The sequence below is a fragment of the Vidua chalybeata genome, chromosome 3 (genome assembly GCF_026979565.1).
Source record: "Vidua chalybeata isolate OUT-0048 chromosome 3, bVidCha1 merged haplotype, whole genome shotgun sequence".
In the NCBI taxonomy this organism is placed as follows: Eukaryota; Metazoa; Chordata; class Aves; order Passeriformes; family Viduidae; genus Vidua; species Vidua chalybeata.
In genome coordinates this window covers 84708854-84736635 of record NC_071532.1, presented here as the reverse complement: position 1 = coordinate 84736635, position 27782 = coordinate 84708854, and the positions used below count along the sequence as shown (strand labels likewise).

At 37.9% G+C, this 27782-nt stretch overlaps 1 protein-coding gene across 1 annotated transcript in view; it reads left to right on the top strand.

Moving 5' to 3' along the window:
• The window catches only part of COL19A1 (collagen type XIX alpha 1 chain), a 194809-nt gene that overhangs the window by 59445 nt on the left and 107582 nt on the right, over positions 1 to 27782 (top strand). Inside the window, exon 12 of the mRNA XM_053937526.1 lies at positions 5557 to 5610. Within this exon, the coding sequence (XP_053793501.1) occupies positions 5557 to 5610 (54 nt within the window). The remainder of the gene's footprint in view (positions 1 to 5556; positions 5611 to 27782) is intronic.

The window sequence follows — 27782 nt, the reverse complement described above, 5'->3', positions numbered from 1 at the left end:
ACAAAATTAAATGAATCAGCAGGTTAAAGTCAGGGGTAGTACACCAAACAGGTAGAAAGCTACTTAATTTGAACTTTTCTTATAATTGACCAGTACTTGTTACTTCCTAGCTTTGCAGTGGGTGTTTTTTTTCTTTTTTGGGGGGATGGGGAAGGGGGGTTGGATGGAGGGCACAGTATGACTGTGATCAGGATTGGCTCACTGACCTTTGGGAGCAAACAAATCTTGTGTTAAATAGTGCCTGCCATGATGGAGCTGAAAGCAACATTCTCTGAGATTTTAATACCATTTTCCTCATTGACTCTGCATTTACGCAAGTTTTCAGTAACACTCATTCTCAATGACGGCCTTGTTACATCAGTAATTAGACCTGAAGAGACAGAAAGGCTCCAGAACATTCCAGACATGTAGGATACATGACCTATTGTCAGATTATGTAAAGGAAACTAACAGAATCTGGCTCAGTGTCTTGTAATGTATAATACACAAAATAGGCAGCTTCTTGATAACTTTGCTGGCTAGTTATGAAAAAAACAGGTCTTCTCTGAGTTGTGTGTGGTTCCTAAGCACATTTCCCCCTTTGCTTGTGCTCAGCTTCTCTTTCACATTCCAATTTCCCATTCACCTTAATTAATTGTATGATTGAATTGACATCTTTTTTTGTTGCTGTGGGATTGACAAGGAAGTCTCTATCGACAGAGATTGATATTAGGCTATATTCAAGCCCCTCAAAATTGCCCTTCTCTTCAGTCTAACATCATTACTCCCTAAGGTCAGACTATTCAGGAACATCTAAGCTATCACTAGTGTAAAGTGTGATAATTTATAAGCCATTTTAGACATTTTGAACTTAATTATTAGCTTGTGTCCACTCCATTCCTGTACTCTTGGTTCATCTTAGTACCTCTGAACAGGTCTGAGCCAAAATTCAAAGTATATTGCAGGCCCAAAGTATGGATGGAGTGCCATATTTCCACTGGAACAAGCATTCGTGCAAATATTGATATATCCCTGGCAAGCAGTGCATCTGAATACACAGGAGCATCACTGATCCAAATTATGCCATTTGTGTGAATGACTTTCCTATTTGTATACCTGGCCTTCCATTATGACTTCATGAGGACAGTTCTTCATTCAAAACTCTGATCTCCCACCCTTCAGGCATGAAATAGCTGGTTTGCTCTGCAGGATATTCTTGCTGGGAGATCCGTTTCTGCAGCAAGGGACCACCTGCTGTTCTTTAATTTCTCAGCAAGTAAAAGTGAAAAAATTGCCTGGACCAACTTTGTTTACTACTTACTAAGCATACAATTTGGACTATCCCTAAATAATAGTCTCTCTTATTCTCATGGCAGCTTGATTCTTAGTACAGTGTATTTCACAAGTTGCAAGTGGACACAAATGAGGTGGAAGTCTCCTGTGATTTTAGCACATTTTGATATCTGCTGTGAAGTTGGGTTTTCTCTTCTGCTGATCTGAGTGAGATGTTTACTGTGTTTTCCATTTGGTTGCAATTTGTACTACTTCAGCATCGTATTTAGCTACTCAGAATCTTACAAATATATTTGTTGTTAGCAAATGTCTTTTGATAACATTGTAAAGATCCTGTTTTGTCCTCAGTATGTAGAAATTCTTCCGAAAGACAGAATATAGGTGACCATAATTGGAATGATTACATATATGCTGAATATATAAACTGATTTTCTCTCTCAAGGAGGCTAAAAAAATAACTGTGTTTTCTGCTTTTATTTATTTTAAGCAGATTGAGTGCCCATGAAATATTTTAAATTGAGATCTAAACAGAATTAAATATTTTTATATAACATTAAACCAATGTTAACTGTGTTAATAGGTCATGGGTTAATGCTGTAAGTGAAGTAGGGACCAAAAAGCCAGAGGCAGATTGCTTTCAAATATTAAAATGCCTGTTGAGGCACACCATGGAGAAATTTATTGCTATTCAACTTCATTAATTTAAATTTTGCTTTAAAAAAAGACATTTAAAAGGCTATTTTAGGATTGGTAGAGATAGGTTTATGCGATATATTATTGCAGTAGGAAAATATTTGTAATAGAATGATATGAAAAAAGATCTCCTGGAGAACAAATGAAGTGGCTGAACTGTTCTTTCTGCCTATTTTCCTTGCTAGTCTTTCTTTCCTGCTACTCTGACTTTCCTCTTAAAATCCAGTCTACTTGATTCCACCTAACACATATCTATTGTGCTATGCAGCCTTGAGAATGGTTCCAGTCTTTGTTGCTGAGGTTATTGATAGGGACCTAGAAGCTGGAATTCAAGAAAAAGAAGAAAATTGAGCAAAATATGGCTGGCTGTCAGTTATGACAAAGTCAGGAATTGCCAGTATACTTAGTAGAATAAAATCTTAGAATAAACAGAATGAAATGCTTCATGCTTACCAACCTAAGAATTTATGGATAGTCCCACTTATGTTTTACCAACTAATCACCCAAGTTATCAAATTAAAAAGGGGAAATGTCATTAGCAATGCAACAATTTTTTTCTTATAAAAAATTCTTAAATGTGACTTATTGTCTTTGTTACCGTATTTGCCATTCCAGTACTCATCTCAGTCCTGAGTTTGCCTTCCTGAGGAGTGAGATGGTGGCAGCAAGTCCTCAGCGCTCTGAGGTGCTCAGAGGTGTGGGGGAATGTCACACTTCCCCAGTGGGGCCATTCCAGAGCTGAAACTGGAGCAGGGGAGCCAGCAGTCACTGGCACTGGTGCAGTAGTTAAACCAGTGACACCCAGCTCAGGCCTTGGTGAGGCTGAGCTCTGGCACTGATGGGACAGAACACAGCTGGGGGCTTCTGCTGGGAGTAGCAGGGATAATACTTCCTTGTCTATATACTCTCTGCTCTCCCACAGTACCAGGGAAACCCTGGAGTGATGTTGCCTTTGGAATGAGTTTCCTTTCTCCTAACATTCTCTGAATGTGAATTAATTTTTTTCCTTTTTGCTAATAGACACTTTTTTGTTTTCTGTGGGGTTTTTTTTTTGTTTGTTTGTTTGTTTGTTTTTTGTTTTTTTTTTTTTTTTTAACCTGGACCTTTCTGGTGATGTTGTGTCCTGGTTTTAGTTGGGACATTTTATTCTTTTATTCACAGTGGCTGGTATGAAGATGTGGTTTGGATTTGTGCTGGAAACAGGGTTAATAACACAGGGTTGTTTTCATTATTGCCAAGCAGTGCTTGCACAGTGACAAGGCCTTTTCTGCTCCCTCCCCACCCCACCAGCAAGGGCTGGGAGTGCACAAGGAGCTGGGAGAGGAAACAGCCAGGACAGGTGACCCCAACTACCAAAGGAATATTCCATGCCCTACACATGGTGCCATGATCAGTATATAAAGTATATAAAGCAGTGGGAAGAAGGAGGAAGAGGGGGAACATGTGGAGTGACACCATTTATCTCCCCAAGTCACCACTATATATGATGGAGCTCTGCTTTCCTGGGGATGGCTGAACACCTGCCCTCCCACAAGAAGCTCAGTTGAAAAGGATTTTTACTGTCACCCTTAGTAAATCCTGACAGTAGATTTACAGCTCTTGGTTCTACCTTTGGCTGTTGTTGCACTGTGTGTACCTCATAACCTATAAATGCCAGCCTGGTACTACTACTGTTCACCACCTTGCAAAGCTGTTTTCCCAGCAACTTATCCTTCACTTTTGTGAAAGACTCTAAGGCCTCAAGAAGGAAAATACTATTAAAATAAAAAAATATTGAAGATGTATTTCCTATATTTTTGGTTTTAGTCTGTGGTACTGTTTCTATGAATACTATTAGATACCTATAGTATCAGATATTTATATTCAAAAATATCATGAAAAACTACCACCTTTCCACATGTGGTTATTAAAATCACAACTAGAAGATAGAAGATCTAATCTGCAGTGGAAAATAATTGTCTTCAAGATGGGCAGTCTGTCTGCAGTTAGTGGAACAGAAGTGTAAACATACCTTGGTTAATTGGCTAGTAAGTCACACAGGCTAAAGGTTTCCTGGCATGTAGCAGGCTGTGTAATTTTAGCCTGCACAGTGTATAAAAATACACTGCTGAAGGTAACACAGTGGTACTGGTCTATTAAAACACTGGCAAGTGGCAGAAGGGAACAGAGGATGCATAGATAAGAGAATGACTCTGTGGGTGATTAGATAAGGTAACTTTTACCTCTCACAGTGCCAGTGGATTCATTCTATTCACACATACAGGATTTTTGTCTATTTTTGAGGCAGAGCTGTTTAATATCTTTATCCATGGTCTGGATGAGGGGTTCAAGTGCATGCTCAATAAGAACAAGTCCTAAAAGGAGTGATTGAGGGAGCTGGGGGTATTTAGGCTGGAGAAAAGAATTCTCAGGGGTGACCTTAATGTTCTCTACAAGTGTCTGAAAGGAGGTTGTAGGCAGGTGGGAGTCAGGCAGGCAGCCAATGACAGGATGAGAAGAAATGGCCTCAAGCTGTGTGACAGAAGGTTCAAGCTGGACATCAGGAAGAATTTCTTCATTGAGAAGGTGGTCGGTCTTTGGAATCAGTTGTCCAGGGAAGTGGTGAAGTCACTCTCCCTGGAGGCATTCAAGAAACAACTGGACATGGCACTCAGTGCTGTGGTCTCATTGACATGGTGGTGTTCAGACAAAGGTTGGACTTGATGATCTTGGAGGGGTTTTTTAACCTTTATGATTCTGATACGACTCTTGTTGTGTACTTCTGGCCAATCTTACTGCTCAACTTCAGAAAGGCTAATAATTCTTTCTCAATTTCAGAAATGTTAATAACTTCATTTCAGACCAATGTTATAATGTTATTCTTGCTGGAGAATGTTCTTTTCTTGGTAGAAGTAGGCACACCTAATGTTTTGTTTTGTTTTAAAATGAACACTACAAGGTTTCAGTGCTTTTGTTGTATTCCTATGGAATCCAAATGATTTTTATTTTTAATTTTTTAAACCTTATACTTTACATTATTTAACAACATTTCTGGATTTGATGTTTTCTTGTGTCATTTTTAAGACTTATGGTTCAATTTACAGCTGCTGGGATCTTCCATAACTCTCCTGACCAGTCAGTAATTTTTCTCTCAAAACTAAAATTTTCTTATAGATTGCTTATGATTTGGGGTTTGGTTTCTCTAAAGGGAGAGAGAGAAATTTAAATAAGACCTTTCAAAAATATTGAGAGCACATGGATTTGTACAAATCTGTATTACACGTTGAGCTTTCTCAGTGTAGAACTGAAAATGCACCCTCTTGGTTTCAGTCTTCTGTTGCAATGAATTCCTTTAAAATTAGTGGACTTGCTTTTATGGAAATGTGGATGTGCAAGTATTTGTCTGATGAAGAACTTAATTGATGTTATAGGTGTTTGAAATGCATTTATTTTGCTGATTTTAGTGTTACATGTAAGGCATCCTCCTCCACAGCAGTTGCATTACTAAAAAATCAGGTAGAAGATGCTTTTCTATTGAGTCTGATATGACCTGAGTAGTTGTTGTTAACCTCAGAAGTCTGTGGAGTTCTAATTGATCAATTTGTTTTGTAGGGTGAGATGGGTGTGAAAGGACCCGACGGTGTTGCAGGTCTGCCTGGTGAAAAGGTATGTTCGTGTTTGTTGAGTTGTGATTTAATTCATGGGAACTGTTCATTATATCAGTGGCTTCTCTGTAATTGTGTACAGAAATGGGAGGATAGAACATTTTTGTTAGAACCTTAATGTCTTACCTGCACTGCCATGTTTTTGTGGCAGCTGAAAAAGCTGCTGTATTCTCTGCAGATGTGCATGTTTGGTGGGGTTTTTTTCCCAAGAAGTGGGGGTTATATATAGAGCTAAAGGAAGCTACTTGTTCCACCTGCTCATTTTGTGGTCTGAGAGCTTAGATAAGAACTCTTGTACACTCAGCAGTCTTCTTGGTAGAGCTTGAGATAAACACTACTGACTTCTTAATCAAAAATTTGGAATAGCCATGGCTAAGAAGGCATGCCAGCCTACTGGTGTATTCAAGGATAAGTTTCACTTCATTTCAGAATGTTAGTGTGCCAAATAAGACAATTGTATGCTCTTACTGGGTTTGGTGCTGCTTACCTATATTAGAGGAAGTCTATAAGTCTAATATCTAGAATCTTCAGTATAGAGACAACCTTCATAACACTGAAGAAACAGCTTGTTGTTGTCAGGCTTAAAATCTGTGGGTTTACAGGACACAAAATTATGAATTTATCTTTTATTTTTACTTACTATTTCTGTCTCAGATTGTGATTTTTTAAAAATGTGAGGTAGATGTTAGCAAAGTTAAGAGTAAAAATCAGGGTATTTGTTGCTGATGTTAAGTTACATTGGTAAAAAAATGGAAAACAGGCTGCAAAGATGTTCAAAGGAATTTGCAACATTGAAGAACTGAATTGCCAAGTGGTATGTAAAACTCAGAGAAAGCAATAGGCAAGTGCAGATGAAGAGGAAAACAAAGGAAGCATTATGCATTTCATGCCAGACTGGACCAGCCATACTGTTCAGGAAGTGATTTGGAATTACAGATCAAGGAAAACATGGACTCACTATTTAGCACTAGTCAAATTACTAGGAAGAGAATAGGGAACAAAGCAAAAGAGTTTTAATATCACCATTTTTAATGTATCGGTCTGTATTATGCTGAAACTTGAACGATGTATACAGTTCTGGTTCTCACATCTCAGTGTGAATCTAATAATACCAGAAAAGATTCAGAGGTGTCAAGAGTGATCAAGAGCACTCTTCCAGTTAAACTGTGACAATGTGGACTTCAATCTGAAAAAGGCACAATTAAGAAAAAACGTGTAATGTCCTGTTCTCAGTACAGTCCTGAATGGAGCAGAAAATATTAATAGGGATTTCTTTATTTATTTTATTCTTCACTGTGCAAATTAGAGCATCAAACCTATCTGATAGCAGGTTCAAAAAGGATAGAAAGAAAAGATTCTTTATCATTCTTCTCAGGCTCATTCTTCCTGTTACAATATTACCATTTGAACACTACTACAGAACTTGAAAAGTCTGAAAATGTATTAGAAAATTAGTGAAGTAAAATTCCATTGAGTGTGTCAGTCTGTTTGTACTTCAAGAGGCTGGAATCTGGGAAAGCCACAGGAGGAGTCTTTATGGCTACCCTGTTATACTTTTCTGTATAACAGACTGGAGAAACCTTTGTTTTGATCCAGATAGACAGTGTTTTATTTTACTGTGCTCCTAGATGTGAATTAATGGAAAGAGTTATTGTAAAGCATTGTAGATTGAGATTGATCTAGAATGAAGCTGTGGTTTCCCTTGGCTCTTTCCATAGCTCCTACTCTGATGTTATCTTGCTATAAACTTACCAGGCTATGTTGCTTTTCCAGACCAAGTTATTATTATTACAGTTTCCATGGTTAATATTGTTTGGGTTTTTTTGCTAAGCGCCTTGCAAATTCATTGTCAGGCCAAATCCCAAAGCTCCTGTTAGTTTACATGAAGCTCAACAGTCAGATCTTATTTAATATCCAGACATTGTACTTTTTCTGAATATTACAACTCTTTCAATTCAGCCTATATAAAATACAAATTACAAATGAACTGTGATTTAAAAATGAACTACCATGAAATGCAAAACTGTCAAAGCTTAAAACTTCTAAAATAAAAAAAAAAAAAAAAAAAAATAAAAAAAAAAAAAAGAAAGCCAAGTGTTTTGCACATGCATAGCTAGATGAAGGAACTGAGACCCAGCTATCCAGCTTCTGCTAGCCACAGTGGTCATGTCTGCGTGGAGTAGTGCAGTGCTGTGGGCATTGGCTCCTTTCTGGAGCTAGAATGAATATTTTCCTCGTGTTGTGAAAGGTGCTAATGTGTTCTCTCCCAGGTGATGCATCAAGAACTATATACATTTATAGAATCTTTTCTTTTTCTGCTCCCCTAAGCATGGTGTTACGGATGCTAACATTGAAAATAGAGTTAAAGATAATGAAGTGGAGGAGCAGCACCAAACCTGTCTGAGTTGAAGAAGCATTTGGACAAAACACCCTCAGATACAGGGTGGCATTCTTGGAGTGTTCTGTGCAGGGCCAGGAATTGGACTTGAAGATTCTGATTAGTCCCTTGCAACTCAACATATTCCATGATAAAAATACTCTAAGCACTGTTGTTTGCAAAGGCATCTCCTACATTTCAGGGTGTTGAGGTGCAGACTGTGCAGTGCTAGGAGAGTATTCTGAGGAGTTACTGCTGTTTATGTATCTTTGCAAATACTTCAGCACATGCTATCTATTGTTGGAAATGTTAAATTGCTTAGTATGGATTTTCTTATGTTTTTGCACTGTGTATTTCTGAGCTTTGTGCAGATGTGTCCCTGAGTCACTAGCTAGAAACAAGAAGGAAAAATAAATTATATTTCTTTTAAAATTTAGCTGAAGATTGAGGCTTCAAAGAATAGAGGTGCTCTTGATAATACTCCCAAAACCTATCCACTGCAGTACTCCTTTGCTTATACTTCATTCCCTGGGAAAAGGTTCAGAAGCAATAGATTTTACTCATGTTGTTATACACAAGCAACAATATCAATTCATTTGACCTATTTTAGATGTTTACCTTAGAATGAGATAAACTTGGCTGTTGAAAATCCTATTTCTTTAGATTGATTATCTCAAACATACCTGATATAGTGAGAAACTAAACTTAGAGCAATACTATAAAATGGACTTTATTACTTCAGAGAATCTTAACAGGAGAATCTCCCAGAACAGTGCTTGATGCTCATATCCTTAATTTTCAATATGTGGGTAAATGGTGAGACATCTGTGAGTCTTTATATATGGCCTTGACTTTCAAGGATCTTAAGTGTGAAAATTGTTCAGTCTGTCTTCAAATGTGACACTTTGCCTTCTGTCACTTTCAAGACATACTGTCACTGACAACATAATTTCCCATTCACTAAATGCTGCAGTGGTTTTGCCACAGTCTGCTGGCTGATAGGTGCACAAGTAAGTGGTGCAGACTTCTAGGAAGCTCTTGCCAATTAAGAGGTTGGATCTGTTGAAGGCTAATATAGAGAACAGAGTTTAAGGCTTGGTGACTCTAGGGTAACATAAGAATAGCCTTAACACCCTAAAGAAACCAGAGGAATGTTCTGGCCATAATTCAGCAGTTTTGTGGATTTTTCTGATGCAGTTCTTGTAAGCTGCCAAAGTAAAAAATGAGGTTTTTATTGACTGGTGGCACACCACAAGATGCCTGTTGTCTTATCTGCCTTTGGGTTAAAAGAGGTCGGCGTCCTGGTGCTTATGACCAATCTAGAGGGTCAAGAATCTACACAGACCCTGCAGAGCCCTACCTCAGGCCCCCAGAGTCACAACACAGTAGATAGTACCATTATATATGTGATTGTCTATTTGATGTCCACCTATCTAGTTCCTTCTCCCCATCCTTTTTCAGGACACTGTCTTAAGAGATTTTTCTTTTAAATAGTAAAACCTACTCGGGGCAACAGGATAAATTCTTGAGATTATCCAAGGAGATAATTCTGAGGTATTTGTTTATAATTCTAAAATAAGAGGGTAGTAGTCTTCCCTTGGAGGGAAATTTGCTTCCTCTGTAGACTATCAGAAGAGATGGAATACAGTGGCACGATCCCTTTCCTACAATCAGGACTGCTTTTTAGCTCAGCCTTCTAGGCACTCTTCTTCAATGTATCTGTCAAACTATGATACAAGAACAACTGGAAGTTGTGGTTAAGCAGATTCCCTATATGTATGAGACCTTAGGCTCTGTCCTTTTGGCATTGTTCAGCAAAGGCTATGAGTACAGAAGAAATGTGTTGAAGAAGCACCGTGTTAGCCTACTTTCTGGTGATCAGCAAGTGAAACTGCCTCTGGATACACTTCTGAAGCCATTTAGTGTAATGGGATTGTAGCCAGAGTGCTAGTTATGGCATGAGAAATTAAATCTGTCCCTGAAGTGGAGGTCTGAGGTGACTTGACTGCTTTAAGATATGACAGTCACCTATCTGCTCCAGAAATCAACCAATCCTGATCTAGCAGTTAGACTCATTATGGCAACAAAAACTGATTGCTCAGCCATTAGGAATGGCCTTTACCTATCACTGCTGTGGGTCACATCACGGGCGTAACCTGAGCAAAGTCAATACTCGCTGTAAAGTATTTCTGTTTTAAAAAGTTTAAGGATTTTCCTAGTGTTCCTGTACTACTGCAATGGAGAGACAACATTTCTGTTGGTGTGACCCACAGGCTTCTCCCTAACTGAAGTCATAATGTCATCTTCCATACAGGTTGAATGTGTGCAGGTCCTTTCCATAGCACCCACTGGTGTATTGTTACAGACCTCCATGACATGTGGTTTGTGTTGGGTCTCTGCACAAAATATATCATGTGATGGATCCTTCCACTACTTACAGGGGGCTTATAAAAAAAAAAAAAAGAGAGAGCTACCTTTTCCAAGGGCAGATAATGATAGGACAAGGGGGGATGGTTTGAAACTGAAATATGAGAGCTCTAGATAACATGTCAGGAAGAAATTCTTTACTCAGAGGGTGGTGAGGCACTGGAACAGGTTGCCCAGAGAAGCTGTAAATGCCCCATTCCTGGAAGTGTTCAAGGTCAGGTTGCATGGGGTCCTGAGCAACCTGGTCTAATGGGTGGCATCCCTGCCCATGGCAGAGGGGTAGGAACTAGATGATTTTCAAGATCTGTTTCAACCCAAGCCTTTCTATGATTCTGTGATCCTCCCAATATGGTGTATTTCCAGGCTTTCCACACAATCTGACAGCACTTTGAACCATGATTAGAAGATGAAGTCTTCAAGCCTTAAAAATGTGTTAGACATTTTCTGAGGATAAGGGGGAAAAAAAATTCCACCAACCACCCAATCCCAGTGTTCTCACTTACAGGAAACTCATTTTTTACTTTCCTTCGTAGCTTTTTGTAAACTTGAACAAGCTGGGTTTAATTTTCCTCTCTATAGTTGAGAATTTCTTTTTCCTGCACTTCTTGTGACACTGATCCAAATAAATTAAATCCTTTTCTTCTCTTTGCTTCTGGCTAAAATAATGCCATGGCAACGAAGCTCCAAATTGAAAGTTTATTTAAGTTCTGGATGCTAAGTGATGGAGTCCTGTTTGGGGTACAGGGTTATTTTTTGCTGGTCTGTGATGCCTTGACAGTCGTGGTGAATTTCTCAAGCATTTTGGCATATGCATTTTAGGGGGTAGACAATCTCTGTGTACTTAAACTTTAGCAGGAGAGTTCCTGGTTCTGAGAGATTAGCTGCTACCTGTGGCAGGTATTTTGTTACAAAGTATTAATCCTCTTGGGGAGTCAGGGACCTTATGGTTCCCTCCAAGTACCCGAGAGGAGATTGTAGTGAGTGTAGGTTTCTTCTCCCAGGTAACAAGTGACAGGATAAGAGGAAATGGCCTCAAGTCACGCATGGGGATGTTCAGATTTCATATTAGGAAAAACTTTTTCACCAGAAGGGTGATCAGGCATTGGAATAGGCTGTCCAGGGAAGCGGTTTGAGACAACATCCCTCTGTGTTCCAAAAATGTGGCATTTGGTGACATGGTTTAGTGGTGGAGATATCAATGTTAGGTTAATGGTTGGACTCAATCCTAGAGGTCTTCTCCAGCCTTAAGGATTCTGTGGCTTACGTGTGTTATGAGTCCTGCTAGCCAGAAATGCCTTATGCTTCTGAGAATGTGCTGATGGCAGTAAGGCTCAAAGGACTCAATGCTTTTCTGATTTTTCTATTATAAAAATATTTTTCTTCTTTTTTAATGACTACATTCTGATAAATGAAATTGATGTAGGCAGTAAGATAATTCAGAAACTTCAGATTTACCGAATTAAACTGGATTTGTCCATTCTCCTTTATCCAAACCTCTAAAGTAATTGCTTCCTCATGATACAATTAATAGTGATGGAGACTACAAGCTCCACTTTGTGAAATACTTGTGACAACATTCACTTTGAATATTTGACTTTCAAATGGCTTAACTTTTTTGTTTTAATTTTTCACATTGATTTTTTGCAATCTAGATTATGAACACTATTCCTAAAATATTAAATACATTGAGTAAGCTTTTTAGAATAGCTGGTCTTGCATGTAAGCTTGAAGCAATGAGATATTCAATGGTGTGCATTTGCTACTACTCTTTATAGATCCTCCTGCAGTATATTAATAAAATAGTTTAGACTAGAAAGAGAAAGAAATGCTTATGTAAATTACGTAAAAAGTGTTTATTTCTACACAACTTAGATTTATATTCAGTATATTTACCAAATTACACTGGGTTTGTCCATTCCCCTTTATCCAAACCTCTATAGTAATTGCTTTATCATGATTCATAGTATAAAATTCACAGTATACAACTCACAGTGACAGAGATCGTGTAAAATCACATGTAAAATGTGATGGAGATCAAAGGCAGACCAGAGGAAAAAAACAAGTGTACATTTCAAGAGCTCTACCAACTGTATGAGTGCTATTTGTACTTCGAGTATTGAAAATGAGATTTACATGAAATGATTTTTACATGAAACTGTTCATAAGGTATCTGTAAAAGGAGTAGTCCTTTTTTTTCAAGCACATGTATTTGTGATGATGACCCAGCAAAATGTACACGAAATAACATATTTTGTGAGCTAGAAGATAATAGTACTGCTATAAATAAAGCTGCTTGTAGTGTTGTTTTTCTTAATTTAACTGTGTCCTATGGTTATCTGGAGCTTCAGTTTTCTTAAGTCCAATATCACTGTGCTGTCTTCAGTTTTAGCTGACTTGGAAACCAAACACTGATGATTTCAGTTTTGATAAATTTGATTATCCTTTTGGAGTAGGGTTCTCTTTATATTTGGAACAGGTAAGGAAATAATTAGTAAAAGGCCACACAAAATGTGATATAGATACCTTTTGTGGTATAAATGCTATCAAGGCAGTTTCCTGAACAGTCCACTTTGCATTGCCTGGTGGGAAGAGTTCTCCTTTCCCATAGTGGTACCTGAGAAAATGAGTTTGAAAACAGCTGTATTATAAGATTTTTTTTTTCAATATAAAACGTGGCTTAGAAATGTCCAGTACTTTGTTTTCCAATATGATTTAATTCATATACATTAACTTAAAATTTTGAAAAAAAAAAAAAAATTCCATGCTACTGTAGCATGTGACTTCAAATTGATTGCTTTCAGAGATGTTTTTAATACACATCTCAGTACTGAGTTACTAAAGGGCCAGGGTTTCAGGGCCAGCTGCATCACGAAATCCACAGCTGGAAACTTGTTAAATGTACATCCAAATCAAAACATCATCATGAACATCCTTGTAACCATTGATCTGCTTTGCCCATTGCTCCAGCTATACCATGTAAACTCTAGAATTTTCCAGGGCTTATTTGACTTTCAGAAGAGCCATGGATATTTGGACTGTTGTGCCAGTTCAGCATATGCTTTTGGAGCATTAATCACTCATGTAAGTGTACGAATCTGAGGAGACATTGGTGTTGAGTTTTCAGTCTTTTCCTTGCAGCTGTCTTGAAAGATCTCTGGACATATTGCCTTCCACATTTCATGTCCTGTACAGATCCTTGACAGGGATCAGGGTATTTCCAAAGTAACTCATCAGCGTCTTTGAGAAAACTTGCAAAATGCATGTGGAGCACTGGATAGGTACTGCTTAAAGCCATCTTACTCAGTTTGTCTGTCTTTTATTCAGTGCCATCCAATTTATGAGCTCCCATCACTGCTAATCAGTTATATTTCAATATTCTGAGATCATGTATGGACATAAATTGTGTTAGTTATACAACTTTTGAAAAATATTTGTGCTGCTTTGCTCTGGAGTCTCTAACAGAAACAAAATAACATAATCAGTAACATAGGAGAAATATTTGACATCAGAAATCTTTTCAAAGAGAGTTGTGAGCTGTAAGAATTTCTAACGATTAGAAACTTTATTACCACTAAGTTTAAAGCTTTGAGCTTGGGAATTGCTGGTGATGGCTGGTAAATCAGGCAATTGGATGCCATCTATTGCAGCAACAAATTCTACAAGTTTTGTATTCTTTTTGTGTTTTCAATGATATCTTAGTGTAAAATTAGTATACATCTCATTTTAAGAGATGGATGCATGTGAAAATAGTAGGTCTCAATAGATTTGTGATACATTGATATGCTTAAAATAAAAACAATTTATCTTACTTGGAAAATGCACTTTAGAACATTATGTTTTCCAAAATTTGTTTCATTGCTTCAGCATGTATGGTTCTTGCCTGCTTGCTCTTGCTCTCTCCTTAGCATTACAAGAAAGTGTTTTGAATAGCCTTTGATCATAAATTTGATTCCAGAGAGCTGTCTGCTGTGCTGACTTATTTTTGCCTTATTAGGTGATTTTTGCAGTTCACAACTCCAGGAACTGTTGAGCTCCCCGGTTTTTCAATTCCTAAAGCTAAACGACAGCAGTTCAGTTCAGTTCTCAAGAGAAAGCTCTGTGGAATCAAATTACCTGGCGTGCAGTGACACTGCTTGGGTGTTATTTCCATTCTGGAGGGAATGATGCTGGCAACTGCTGTAGGTGTTGGTGAGCAAAGGCTTCATTTTTTAATTAAAGAATCATTGCTTTTTGACGGAAAGGAAATATGCTTCAGTCCCATCTGAGGAAAGTTACAGCATTGTCTTCTGTGCTCTCATGGGTTCCCTCAAAATCAGATTAGTATGTCTCAGTAGAACAGAAGTACAAATGTGATTTTGGAGCCAGACATTTCTTGTATTGCTTGGCATCAAAGCTGTGTTCTCCTGCAGGCGAGTGACGCTGGTGAGATAAGAGTGGGAGGTATATATACCCTCTGGGATTTGCATTGCAACTCCAATAACCAGCAGAGCATGGCTCGTCCTGGGGGCCTGGAGTGCAGCAGCTGCCTTTGTGATGTGATGTGAGGTGTGGCCAGAGCAACCAAAGGTCACCATTCATTTTTGAGGGCTCTGGGATACAGGGAGCAAATCAGAGTGTGGCATAGTGCCATTCAGGCCAGGTCTTTGTTAGCCCCTTATGTAACGTGGAAGTAAAACATAATGCAGTTGTTAAATAATGCAGTCATTAAATGCAGCCCTTTGTTCCTTAATCAGAGTCGTGAATACTCTAGCTGTGAGTCTGCTTGGCTCTGGGGTTCTTAACTGTGTTTGAAAAGCTTCAGTCAGGACCTTATAGAGCTTGAAAGGGCAGGGGGAGGCTTGAGGATCCTTCTTCAATTGTTCATAAATTGTATTTATTGGATTCTTTCTGGGAGGTTTCTGTGGCACATAGATTTTAATCTTGTATGTTTTTTCCTCCTCATTTTTTGAGGGCTAGAGACTGTAGGTTTTGAAACTGATATTCTGAATTTTCCACATCTCATCAGAATGCAGAGCTTAAAGTACCCATTATTGCACTGTAAAAGTTGGCAGCAGTGTGTTGCAGGAAATGGGCTAACTGGGGAGGAAGGAACTTTCTCACTGTACTGCCACATTGTACATCTTGTCTGACACATTTTGCTTAGTTTTGTTTGTCTTCTTTTATGGCACTAGGTATTGAACTTCACAGAATATTAGATTTTTTTATCTGATGAATCATTGATTTATATTAGGATAATTATTTTATTGTGTTATTGTTAAGTTCATTTAAATTATATATAAGAGATAAGAGTATTTTCTGCCTGGATAATAACTCCTATTATGAGAAGCACATTAGATTAAAAAAAAAAAAATCTTCGTTTCATACAGTAAAAAACTTATACATAGTACAAATTATAGAGAGGTTGTAGATAATATTGTTGGCTGCTGTGACTTGTGGCCTGTTAAATCTCCTTTGCCCTTTTTTTAGTAGGTGAGTTATATTATTTAAATAAATGCAGCTCATATGTACATTTTTAATGTCAATGAATATATTTCTTGCCCCTAAACACACTAAAATTGTAGCACAGTTTTTATATTCCAAATTCAATGTAATTTGCTTTTTTAAATTCACAGATACCAAATTGTTGGAAATAAAGATTCTGTTTTATGAGTGTAGTAAAATCATTCACAGGTATTGCAAACCAGAATGTATTTTTGGTTTTTTAGTTCTCACTGCCAGCCCATATTTATAAACACCTAAGATCCATACTGCATGTTTCAAGTCTGAACCGATTAAATTAATGTGACACGCTGAGACTGGGCCAAGTCTTGTCTAATCAGCAGTCAGCACTGTTTCTCTGGCATGAGGCTCCCAAAAATAGAAACACAAGAAGTCAAACAAGTAAGTGGAAGGGCACTAAAAGAAAAAGTGCTGCTAATTCCACTGTTGACTTTTTGTCTAATGGATTCTTGTTCCCAGGCCACACTAAGTAAAGCAACTGGCACGGGGTGTGCTCCTGCAGATGGCTCAGCAGTGACACACGTGGCCCAACTGGGTGACAGGTGTTTGATTTGTGTTTAACAAGTTCCTCACACAAGACAGACTTTTTTTTTTTTTTTTTTTGCAGATACTGAGAAGCTAGTCAGATAATGCTTTTTCTTCAGAATTAACACCCCTTTCACTTTGCTCCTTTTCTATTGTGAATGACAGTTCTTCTGATTGTCTCACACACATGAAAATAACATAATGTTACTTTGAAGTAAGACTCTAAATAGGAGAAATTAATTCATAATTAACTTTTTTAAAATAGTTGTAATCTGTTACCTTTACACATGGAAGATGCACAGCTTATTATTTGTAGCTATTGACAATAGTACCTCAAGAAATAATGATTTAGCTGTCCACCTCGCAAAATGAAAATTCACTTTAAAAGTATGAATAGAAGGAGAGTGTCAGGCTTCTGGGCTGTGGCCATATACTCTGTGTTGGTGTGTTGTCCCATAACATGACAAGGTTTTGGGACTTTTTCAGACAGAGTAGCACAAACCTGGAGTAAAATTCCCTGTCCAGTGGAGCATACAGTATTGATAGAGGTACACCCAAGGCCACAAGGGAAGAGCAAAGGTGGGAAACTGTTTAACCGATGGGAATTGTCTACAATGTGGACAATGCTATTCCTTAATGAATTTCTGAAGCTTTGTTGTAAGCTGCATTACTGCACATTGCATAATTGGAGAGATAATGTCTCAGTGGCAGTCTGGGGGGGGTGGGAAGGGATTGGCTTTGTTTTAATAAGAAGAAGGCATTTGTTAGTCAGTGCTATGATAGCTCTGGTAGCAAAGGCAGCAATGAAAATAGAAGAGTAGCAGGATGATTTTGCCAATCATCTTTGATTAATGGGAACCTAAGCAGGTAAGATATGCAATGTAAGAGTGGCTGTGGCCAGTTTGTCTTCCCCATCCCATTTCTCCATACTTTGGTCTGAATATTTTTGTCTTCTGGTATCAAATTTGTGAGTTGGAAAAAGGTACTTCAGGATCTATTAAGAAAAATGTGTGACTCTCTGTGGTGACAGGGTTATACTGCCAGTGCAGTCAAATAGCCAGAAGAAATACCACCCTCTAGAATACATTGTACTGGCAATACTTCTGCTGAACCACAGAAGAATGAGAAAGGAATGCAGCTGGAGAAATGGATGTCAGAGTAGTGTTGATTCTCTAAATAAACATTAGGCTTTAATGAGAGGATGGTTAAAAAATCATGCAAAAACTTGTGTCCCTCAGATAGTGGACAAATTACTTTCTGTCAGGCATCCCAGATGTAGTATGTAAAGTAGGCTAATAAGCCTCAAAGAGGTTAAGAATAGGGAAAATTACAATGCTACTAGGCTGAGATGTCATCATTACCCACAGAGGTGGTCAGATTTTGTGGAAATGGAGACTTACCTTTAGGGAGCAGCTCCAGGGCTCCTGTGCTGACAGTAGATCTGCTGATCCCAGATTCCCAGGTTAGTCTAGGTGAGTTTGAGCACTAGATATCTGGTTGGTATATCCTCTTAATCTGTCTCCAAAACACAGTAAATGTCAAAAGCACTGTTTTGGAAGTGAGGAGAGACATTTCCAGGAAAAGCCTTAAAAATCTATGTGTAAGTGGAGACCTGGAAATTGTACTTTGAACTGCTTTATTTATCAGTGGTTGAAAACAGATTTGCAGCTATAAGCACACTAACAATATGGCATTTCAGGAAAAGTACTGATGTGACTTAGTTCTTAGAAATTTCAGTCTATATGCAGTTCTATTTGTTTCTGATTTGGCCTAAATGATTAGTTTTTCTACTGCGTTTTTGCATTTCATATCTGTGTGGTTAAACATTGAAGTTAGTATTTAATGGTATGTGGGTCTGACTTTTTTAGCATAAACTTATATTTATACCAGCTGAGAATCTGCCTCCTGAATCTTCAGATTATGGAACTGGATACTGATGATGATGATGATAATGATAATAGTTCTCTTAGAAAGAATAGCTTCTGAGATGTAAGAGGTTGACCAATGCTGTTTACATTCCTAATATAAACCTGGGGTTCCAACTATTATGTTGAGTATAATAGTCATTTTTTGAAAGACCTCAGCAATGTGTTCATATTGAATAATACTTTTTAACATACATTTAGCATTATTACATTTCAAAATTATTTGAGCAAGGCCAATTAGATTACTTTCCAGTTCTGTTGAAAGTTTAATAGGATTTGGATTTGCTTTAACACTATGTTATGGTTGGATTAGCAGTAAATTAATAGATGGTGTGTAGGTCAGGCAATTTTCCTTTTGACAGAGCTGCTGTAAGGGAAAAAACGTAGTTGCAGTAAACTATCAGTTGTCCATCAGTATAATATTGCTTCAAACTTTTTTAAACTGTATTGCTTCAGATAATGGAAATATTCAACTGGCTAGACTTAATTTTTAAACTGTTCATCTATAAGAACTTTTAAATCTTTGAGAATTTTCTTCAGCCAGAAGCCTATTTGCATGTTCTCACTATTCTACGGGAAATGTTCTTGTGAATTTTATTTGCTTTTTCTTAATGTTCTGTGTATGATGTTGTAGGTCAAATGAACTGGATTGTTATCTTGCCCATGTTTAATTTGTGTCTTCACTGTATTTTTAAGTTGTCACCTCTTCAAGGACATGCAATAGTAGTGAATACCACTAGCAATTGCCAAAGGCAGAAAGAAGACCTGCTGATAACAGAGGCTCTGCTTCTGCTGATACTTTTTTGATGGCACAGAAACCAGTCTTTGACATATGTCCCAAATACTTCAGTCTGTTTATTACCGAAGAATAAAAGGGGGGAAAAAAGGCAGCATACCTGGCTATAGTTGTGCATGTCAATAAATGGAGTGCTCCTTTCATGTTTGGTTTTTCAGAACAACTTCTCTGTCTTCTTCTTTTGGGTGGAAATAATCCGTGGGGGAAAATATAGGAACAAACTTTTGACTTATGTACTTTATGTATGAAAATATGTTTTATGTATTTGATTATAGACATGCTTTATGTATTTGAATATAGATATTGTGTGATTTGCATAGTTTTTGAGACATGCTCATAGCAAAAAAAGGAAACAATGCCAACTAAAGAGAGCGCAGTCTGGAGTAAGGAGCCCTGTGGCAATGTTCTCTGATGCTCTGAGGCTGCCTACAGCTGATTCTTTAGTCTGAATATAAAGCATCAAAACCTAGATTTTCAAGTGTCATTGAATTTTGGGTATATTAACATCCAATTGACTGAATGAATAGGCAAGCTGGTTTTGTCCCAAAGATGGGTAACAGGAAGTGATGGGAATGAGGAAGATTGGTGCCTTCTGAACTCAGTCGATGTTATAATATGCAAATAAGATCAGTAGGGTTATTGCCATTTGCCTTTCTCTTGAGCAGTTACTTAACATGAGCCCTCTGACATGCCCTGACCCCCTTGGCCAAACCATCTGCTCCACTGGGGCTGCTGTGGAAGCAGGACAGAGCAAAGGAAATGAACTATTTACCTGTCACAAGCCCTTTTTCATCGGGTTATTTTAAGGGAGGATCTTATTCTTGCTCACACGGATCAAGTTTGCAACAAGAACTCAGGAAGTGCTGGTAGCTCAGCAGTAACCAAGAGGGAATGAAAGGCTTGGTAGGTGCAGTGAAGCCAAAATGTCATAATGTTCAGCAGAAACTTCTTGACATGACTAATCCAGGAAATTCATGGAGCAAGTTTTAATAAATATATTTTGAATATATTTTTACATAACTAATAGTCTATTGGGTGATCCTAACCATTAACATGAGCCTGTTTAAATAAACAAGGAAATATTCCAGTAGGCTAAGAAAGGTGTCATATAATGGACTATAATTGGTGTGGGATTTTTATCTGTTCAAGGCAAAGATCTGCCCCTGCTGGTGGCTCTGCACCGGCTGGGTACGTGCTCCACGGGGGAGGATGCTGCTCAAGCCCACTGACAGTAAATTGTTGAACATTCCGCTCCATTTCTGCAATGCTAAAAATAGTTGTCCTCATTTTAAAACACCAGGCTATTAGATTATTCCAAGGGTCTGGCATACTTAGACTAATGGAAGGCACATACCCATAAATTATCAAAACACTAAGTAGTGTTTGACCGTGCTGATTTTGCTTCTATTAAGATGAGTTTTCTTGCTAGTAACCCTGGAGTATCAAGCCTATTTAGTAAATCAAGCTACTGGCAGTGCCTCAGTAAGTTTAAAAATAAAAATGTTTGGTTTTCAGATTGAGAATGGAGAAGCATCTGACTGCTTCTTGGTGGCTTTTTTGGGTTTCTTTTTTGTTTTTAATTTCATAGAACCATGTCTGAAAAATGCTTAAAGTATTTTACAGTAATTGTTTCTCTTTCCCAGCCTTGAAGAGAATCTCATGAAGTTCCAGCATGTTTGCCATTATAAATCTTGTCAGTGCCTAAAATAGTCCAAATAGCAAAATGCATTCCAAGTGATTGATGAAAGTTTCTTTCAACACTTGGTTTTTTTGGTTCCTTTTCTTTTGCCTTTTTTTTTTTTTTTTGTGTGTGTTTAGATAATGTGACTCCTAATTAATTTTTTGCTCCAATATTATTTCACAGTATAGGTAACAATGCTCCTGATAAAGTTCATACACTTGTATGTTAAGACAGCCACTCTTTCTATTCTTTTCAATTTTTTAATGTGAAAGTCCTTTATTTGAAACAGGAAATAGCTAAATGTGGAAATCAAGGTATACACACTGATGTAAATCCATTCTAAGAATGTTGTTATATACACACATTCAAAGCATCTTATTCTACCTTCAAAATTCTTCTCTAATTTTATAAGCTGTTGCAGTGCAATTATAAACTGAAAAACTCAATAAATTATATTAAGGACCATGTACATTACACGTTTCCAAAAGAGTTAAAGCAATCACAACATCAATCATTTTAGATTTAATACGAATCAATACTGATGGTATTGATGTAAAAGTGTATTTTTGCATTGTTGTGTTAAAGAAATAGTAATCCATAGAGCACTGATTAAACAATGCAAGACAAAAGACCTATGGCTTGTCTTCATTAAAAAAACCTGTGATTGTGTTTTGGGGGTGTTTTTCTAGTTTACAGTGATCCAATATAGCAGGGAAGATGAAATTTTATTATCTGGTAGCAGAATATGAAGAATTTTTCACAATCCATCCTGTACACCCGGAGAAAATGAAGGGCTAATGATTACTTGTAATGAGTAATTAGAGTTTTTCCCCAGTGCGCTACCATGTATTGTTACAGACAGGAGCTGGAAAGAAGAAGTCGGAAACTGTACCATAAGTGGTACCATACATAAATACTATTTTAGCAAGCTATTTTAAAATTTATTTTAATTATTGTATGTCATGGGGGCTTTGTATTTATTTGCTTAATTATTTGCATCGTTCTGACGAATAATCATTCTTTTATTGGCTCTTTCTGTTTTTAAGAGAGCCTGGAGTTTTTCTTTTGTCTTTGTTCTTTTTGTGTCTGTGAGGCATTTGTCTCCTACTTGGCTTGGAATCAAGCAAGGGAACTTTCAAATCTTTCTTTTGTTGGTGAATTTTGGCGTGGACAGAAAACTCAACTGGGTGGTGTACAAGTTACTAGAGCCAACTTCTGTCAAGGACCTCAGATCTATGAATGGAATGGAGAAAGGATTTCATTTTAGATTCATTTAATAAGACTTCTAAGCTCCTATTAGAACCCATATGAGCAGAAATGAATTCTACCAGAATTCAGCTCAGTAACTATAGTTTAATTATGACAAAAAAATTAATGTATTCATGGTGGCATATTTCATGAATCTGTAAATGGAGGGTGGTTCTTAGCTTTGAGTGGCAGAGCCAGGTTCTCACTAGGTCTGTAATTATTTAGTACACTTTACTAAGAAAGAATGGAAAATTAAATTATTGCAATTTTTAATATTTTAATTCCAAATGAGATATTACTAGGCTTTTAACTATATATTTTCCTTGTAAAGCTATATATTAAATGCAGAATTGAATTGTATAGCCCTCAACTCAAAGTTCTTGATTTATGGTTTTCTTTTGTTCCAATACTCCTTATTCAAGTATTGAGGAGGAAGTTTGTGTTGCTCAGCTTGAATAGTTACCTTTTATAAAACATTTTTGATTAACAAGGTGTTTGGTTTTGCTTATGCTCAGTTTCTGTAAGTAGCATTTAAGCATTTGTTCCCTGAATGGAATTTGCAAATTCAAATCAGATCCTTAATTTTCATGGTCAGTGTAAAGGTCATTTGGGAGTCAGGGGTGACAGTCAAATGTACAGATGACTTTGCTCTTTTTTTTTAAATGTCGGTTAGAGGGCACAGTAAATTAACAACCCATATAAAACATTCACTTGGGAAGTAGGGCAAACCTGCCTGGTTGCAGAGGATCAAAATTTGCCTTTCTTCCTGCTGAGTAAATTGGGCACTTGGAGAAGAAGGAAAGATCTGAAATGGCTCTTTGAGCAGAGCCTAGAAACCAGCAGTCAGCCTTGTGCATACAGCTCCCTGTTGGACCTAGTGGTTTAAGGGTAGATCCCAGTGTGCTCGAGTGCCTGAGAGGTACTGGGCAGACAGTGGAAGCTGTGGTACACTTTTTGGGGTTTTTGCACACAAATGCCTTCTGGACTGTCTTCTTCAGAATTTGGCCTAAAATGAAGCTTGAGAAAGCTTTTCATGTGATCAGAATTCTCTAAATTTGGTTGTCCAGTTGTCTGAAGCAACCTATGGCTGTATCTGCTACAGAATTAGAATTAGATAACATGTATTGTTAATGGCCTATTATTTTGAAAGTGAAAAACATATTAACCAAATACAAAGTAGGAGACCTAAATAACCCTAGAAATGAATTCAGCTATTCCATAGAAAAGGAATGAGAAGCAATACATGTCCAGATGCCTTTTTCTCTTAATTTAGCTCAGTCATGAGTTACGCCTTTAAAATGATGTCTGTGTACAGCTTGTTTCAGGGGAAAACTCTGGCTTAGTAGGTGCTCCTGGCAAACCCAGTATTACTGGCTCCAAGATAGAAGAGAAACCAAACAAATACCCAAAAAAAAAAAAAAAGTTTCATTCTAATAATTTGCAGTCTCAACATCCTTTTTGCCAGCTGTCCAGTATCTACATAAATGGTACTTGAATTACATATCCAGTTTCTGAGTTATATAATGTGACAGAGGAACTTTAGTATTGACTTCTCTTTCAAAAGAGAAAGGACATGTGGGGCTAGGGTACAAACCTGCCCAGCAATATTATTTTGCATTAAGACCAGTTGCCTAATTCTTCAAACTGTACAGGTCTTTTCAATTACAAGATTACAGATTCAAAAAATAGAAATTTGAGAGTCTTGAGATCTCAGCAAAATGAGATGAGGAGCAATGCTTCTTCCACTCTTCCATTTTAATCTTTTGCTCCTTTCCAGAAGTGGAATATTGTAGGAAGGCCAGAACTTGCAAAAAGAGACATGTTTATTATAGACCTTGCTGGTAAGACTTGTTAAAATTGCCTCTTTTCATGGTCAGATTTTTTTGTTGATTGCAGGTGCTTTTAATGGCAAATATTTGGAATTAAATCTTAATGCCTGTCCAGCTAATTCCTTTTAGAAAATTGTAGGGGAAATAGTTCTTCTGCTTCAACAAATTAAGAGACCACACAAAAAATTCCTCAGTATTTTGTTGTTATTAAAATTTTTAGAAAATGTTCTGCAACATGACCTTGATGCAATTTGTGTATCTTTAGGGCAGACACTTCCTGTATTATAGCACAAGGGGAAGGAAGGAAGGAAGGAAGGAACTTATTTTCTGCAGACGAGGTAGCCAGCATTTTGTTCAGCAACAAGATTACCACAGTCCATCAGTTTCTACATTCAAAGCCAGGATCCCACTGACTTGTACTGCAGACATATTTAAAACACTGAAAATCAGATCAGCAATCCTGCAGTGATATCAGGACAAGCAATCAATGATTGTCCATGAAAACTTTTGCCTAACTTAATATGAGAATTTTGCCACACAAAGGAGAATTATATTAATCATACCATGTGATACTTTTTAAATTTCACTTTTCTATTTCTGCAGCAATTATTTGAAGCAAGTTACCAGTGGCTAATACTGTTATATTTTTTATACTGTCAAGTGGAAATCTCCTAAACTTCTTTACCTACATTTTGCTGACTATATTTCTTATTTTCTCTATTTGGATTTTTTTTTTTTTAATTAGAATATGTGCAAAAAAGTGTGGGCTATTTCTGAAACATAAAGCATTGTTGATCACTAACATTGGTCATTGGTACAGGCAATAGCTGACTTGTGGAACAGCAGCATTGCTGAAAATGATGGGGATGTAGACATGAGACTTAGTTATGAGCTAACAGCATTCCCCTACTGGAATAAAATAAACTACATTTTGGACGATATAATTAGAATTGCACCTAGCAGATCAGGGGGGGATATTTTCACTTCTTTGCTTGGTGGTGCTGCTAGTATAGTTAAAAGCCTAGTACTATCTCATTTGGAATTAAAATATTAAAAATTGCAATAATTTCCTTTTCCATTCTTTCTTAGTAAAGTGTATTAAATAATTGGTATGCTGTGTCATGTTTGAGGGAGTCTTCCACCCTCACTTCTACAAGAGATATGGAGAAACCAGAGAGGGTCCAGCAGGGAATTGGTTTGTGTTCAGGGGCCTAGAAAACAAGAGATCTGAGGAAAGTTTCAAGGAGAAAATTTTTTTGAGTTTGGCAAAGAGGAAGCCAAGGAATGATTGAAACTGTCCTGCAAATCTGAGGAGCCCAGCTGGTTATTCTTCAAGGACAGCTTCCTAAAACCCCAAGAGCACTATATGTTATTATGCAGGGAGTTGAGTGAGTATGGCAGAAGGCCAGCATGGATGAACAAGATGTTTCTGGCTGACCTCAGACAGAAAAGAAGGTAAGCAGTGGAAGCACGGGTGAGCTGCCCAGTAGGAACATAGAGACACTGCCAGAGCATGTGGTGATGGAGTTAGGAAACCAGAAACTCATCTGGAATTGAAACTAGTAAGAGAGTTTTAAGGGCAGCATGAAGGGCTTCTGTTAACTGTATCCATAGCAAAAACAAAACTGAAGAAAAGGTTGACCTGCTGCTTAATGGGTGGGGGATGTGGAAAAGGCTGAGAGTATCCAAATTTTTTTTCACCTTGGTTTTTTCCCTGGTAAGTTTTGCCCTCAGGCCTCCCAGTTTACTTAAGCATGTTAGCAGAGAGTGTGATGAGCCACTGGCCACAGAAGAGAGTGTTAAGGAGCACTTAAGCTACTTGTATGCTTGCACAATACCAAACATTAAGCATCCAGGGGTGCTGGGACAGCTGGCTGATGTGAGTGCAGGGTTGCCCTCTGTCATTATCAAAAAATTATGATTACTAGGGAAGACCACTGATGACTGGAAACAAGCAAACATCACGTCCATCTTCAAGGATCTATTGAACTGCAGGCCAGTCACCTCCACCTCTGTCCCTGGAAAAATTATGTAGCAAATCCTGGAAGGCAAGTCTGAACAGAGGAAGGACTAGAAGGTCACTGCGAACAGCCAGCATGGATTTACCAAGGATATATCACACTGACCAACCTGATTGCCTCCTCTGATAAAATGACTGTCAGTGTGGATTAGGGGAGAGCAGTGGATGGCTCCAGCCAGGCTTTTGGCCTAGTCTTCAGACACATAATTACACTAGAATCTACGGGGTTCTGACTGGATAAATGAACAGCAGAGTGGGTGGAAGATTGGGGTCAAAGGTGGAAAGATGTTATGCAGTCTGACTGCTACCTAAAAACAAGTGTCAATTGCCATGAGGCAATACTGGATATCATTTAATGTCCTTATTAATAACATGCATGATAGGGTTCTCAGCAAGTTCTTAGATCTTATCAAATGCAGGGAAGTAGACAGTGCACCAGAAGGTAGGGAAGGAACGATACTGAGAAATTAGCTATCACAGAACTCTTAAAGTCAAGCAAAGGAAAACACGTGGGCCTGCCTCTGAGAAGGAATACCCTCATGCTACAGTACAGGCCAGGTGCCAAAGTTCTAGAAAGCAGCTCTACAGAAAGGGAGTTGGGAGTTCTCCAACAAACAAAGGATGCCCTTTGTTTGCACAAGGCCAAAGGCATCTTGGGCTGCCTTAGCAGGTGCATGTCCAGCAGACCAGGAAGAGTGATTGGTGAGTGCTCTTGTGACCACATGTGGAGTTCTGCATCCACTTTGGAGCTCCCTGGAGAGGGTAAAGAACTGCTCCTTGGGGTGAGTCCAGCAGAGGCCCACTGAGATGGCCAGGGCTTAAAGCCCATGATGTAAGAGGGGAGGCTGGGGGAGATGGGCTTGTTCAGCCTTAAGGTGAGATGATTTGGAAAGTGGGGTGTGGTGGGTGGTGTGCAGACTCATTGCTGTCCGTAAATACTGGGTGGGTGTGGAAAAACCAGAGTCAGACTCCTATCAGAGGTGTACAATGAAAGGATGAGAGGCAATGAATACAAGCTAAAACTAGAGAAATGTTGACTCTTAGAATAATTTTCATATAATGAATTTGGGATTGAGTAAAAACACAAATGGGAAAGTTAAATGGAAAAAACACTTCCACAGGTTTTTTTAGAGTGTTAGCTGTGTTGTGTGTTCAGCAGTTGGGGAAGAATGAGAATCATAGAACAACTCAGGTTGGAAGGGGCTTCAAAAGAATATCTGACACGATTTTTCACAAAAAAAGGAAACTAGATTAACTGAACTGAAATCATATACATTTGTAAATTATTTCAGGAATTAGCCTCTCATTTTTAGGTGAGGACATGTGAAAGTTTATTTCATTAGATACCATTTTGTATGCTTGCTCTTGGGCTTGCTTCTAAAATTGAGCTGTTGATTGTATAAGCCACCCCCTCCAAAAGAAAAACGTAAAAGGCAGCCACTGTAGGAAGTGATGAAAAGTCCAGAACTATTTGATAATTTATAGTTCTTCACACCTCCAAAGCTTTAAATTAAATTCCCAGATGTGTAGTACATGATCACTACAAGATACGTTACTTGAAAGATTTGACAAAATGCTGCTAGAAATTTTGCAAGTTACAGCCAGCTGTTCTAGTTAACCTCACTTAAACCTTAGAGTTCTATTTAAGGAAATTACACTCTCTGAAGGATGAAAGAATGTTTAGACATTGCTCTAATTTTTTTAAAGGAACTTTAAAAACACCATAATCTTTCCTTTGGATATTTTCCACTCTTTTCTTCTACAGATGTATAAAAATCATGTGAGTTGTACTGAGGCCATGAGACTTAATTCTGGAGACTGGGAAAGATATACAAACTATCTCTTG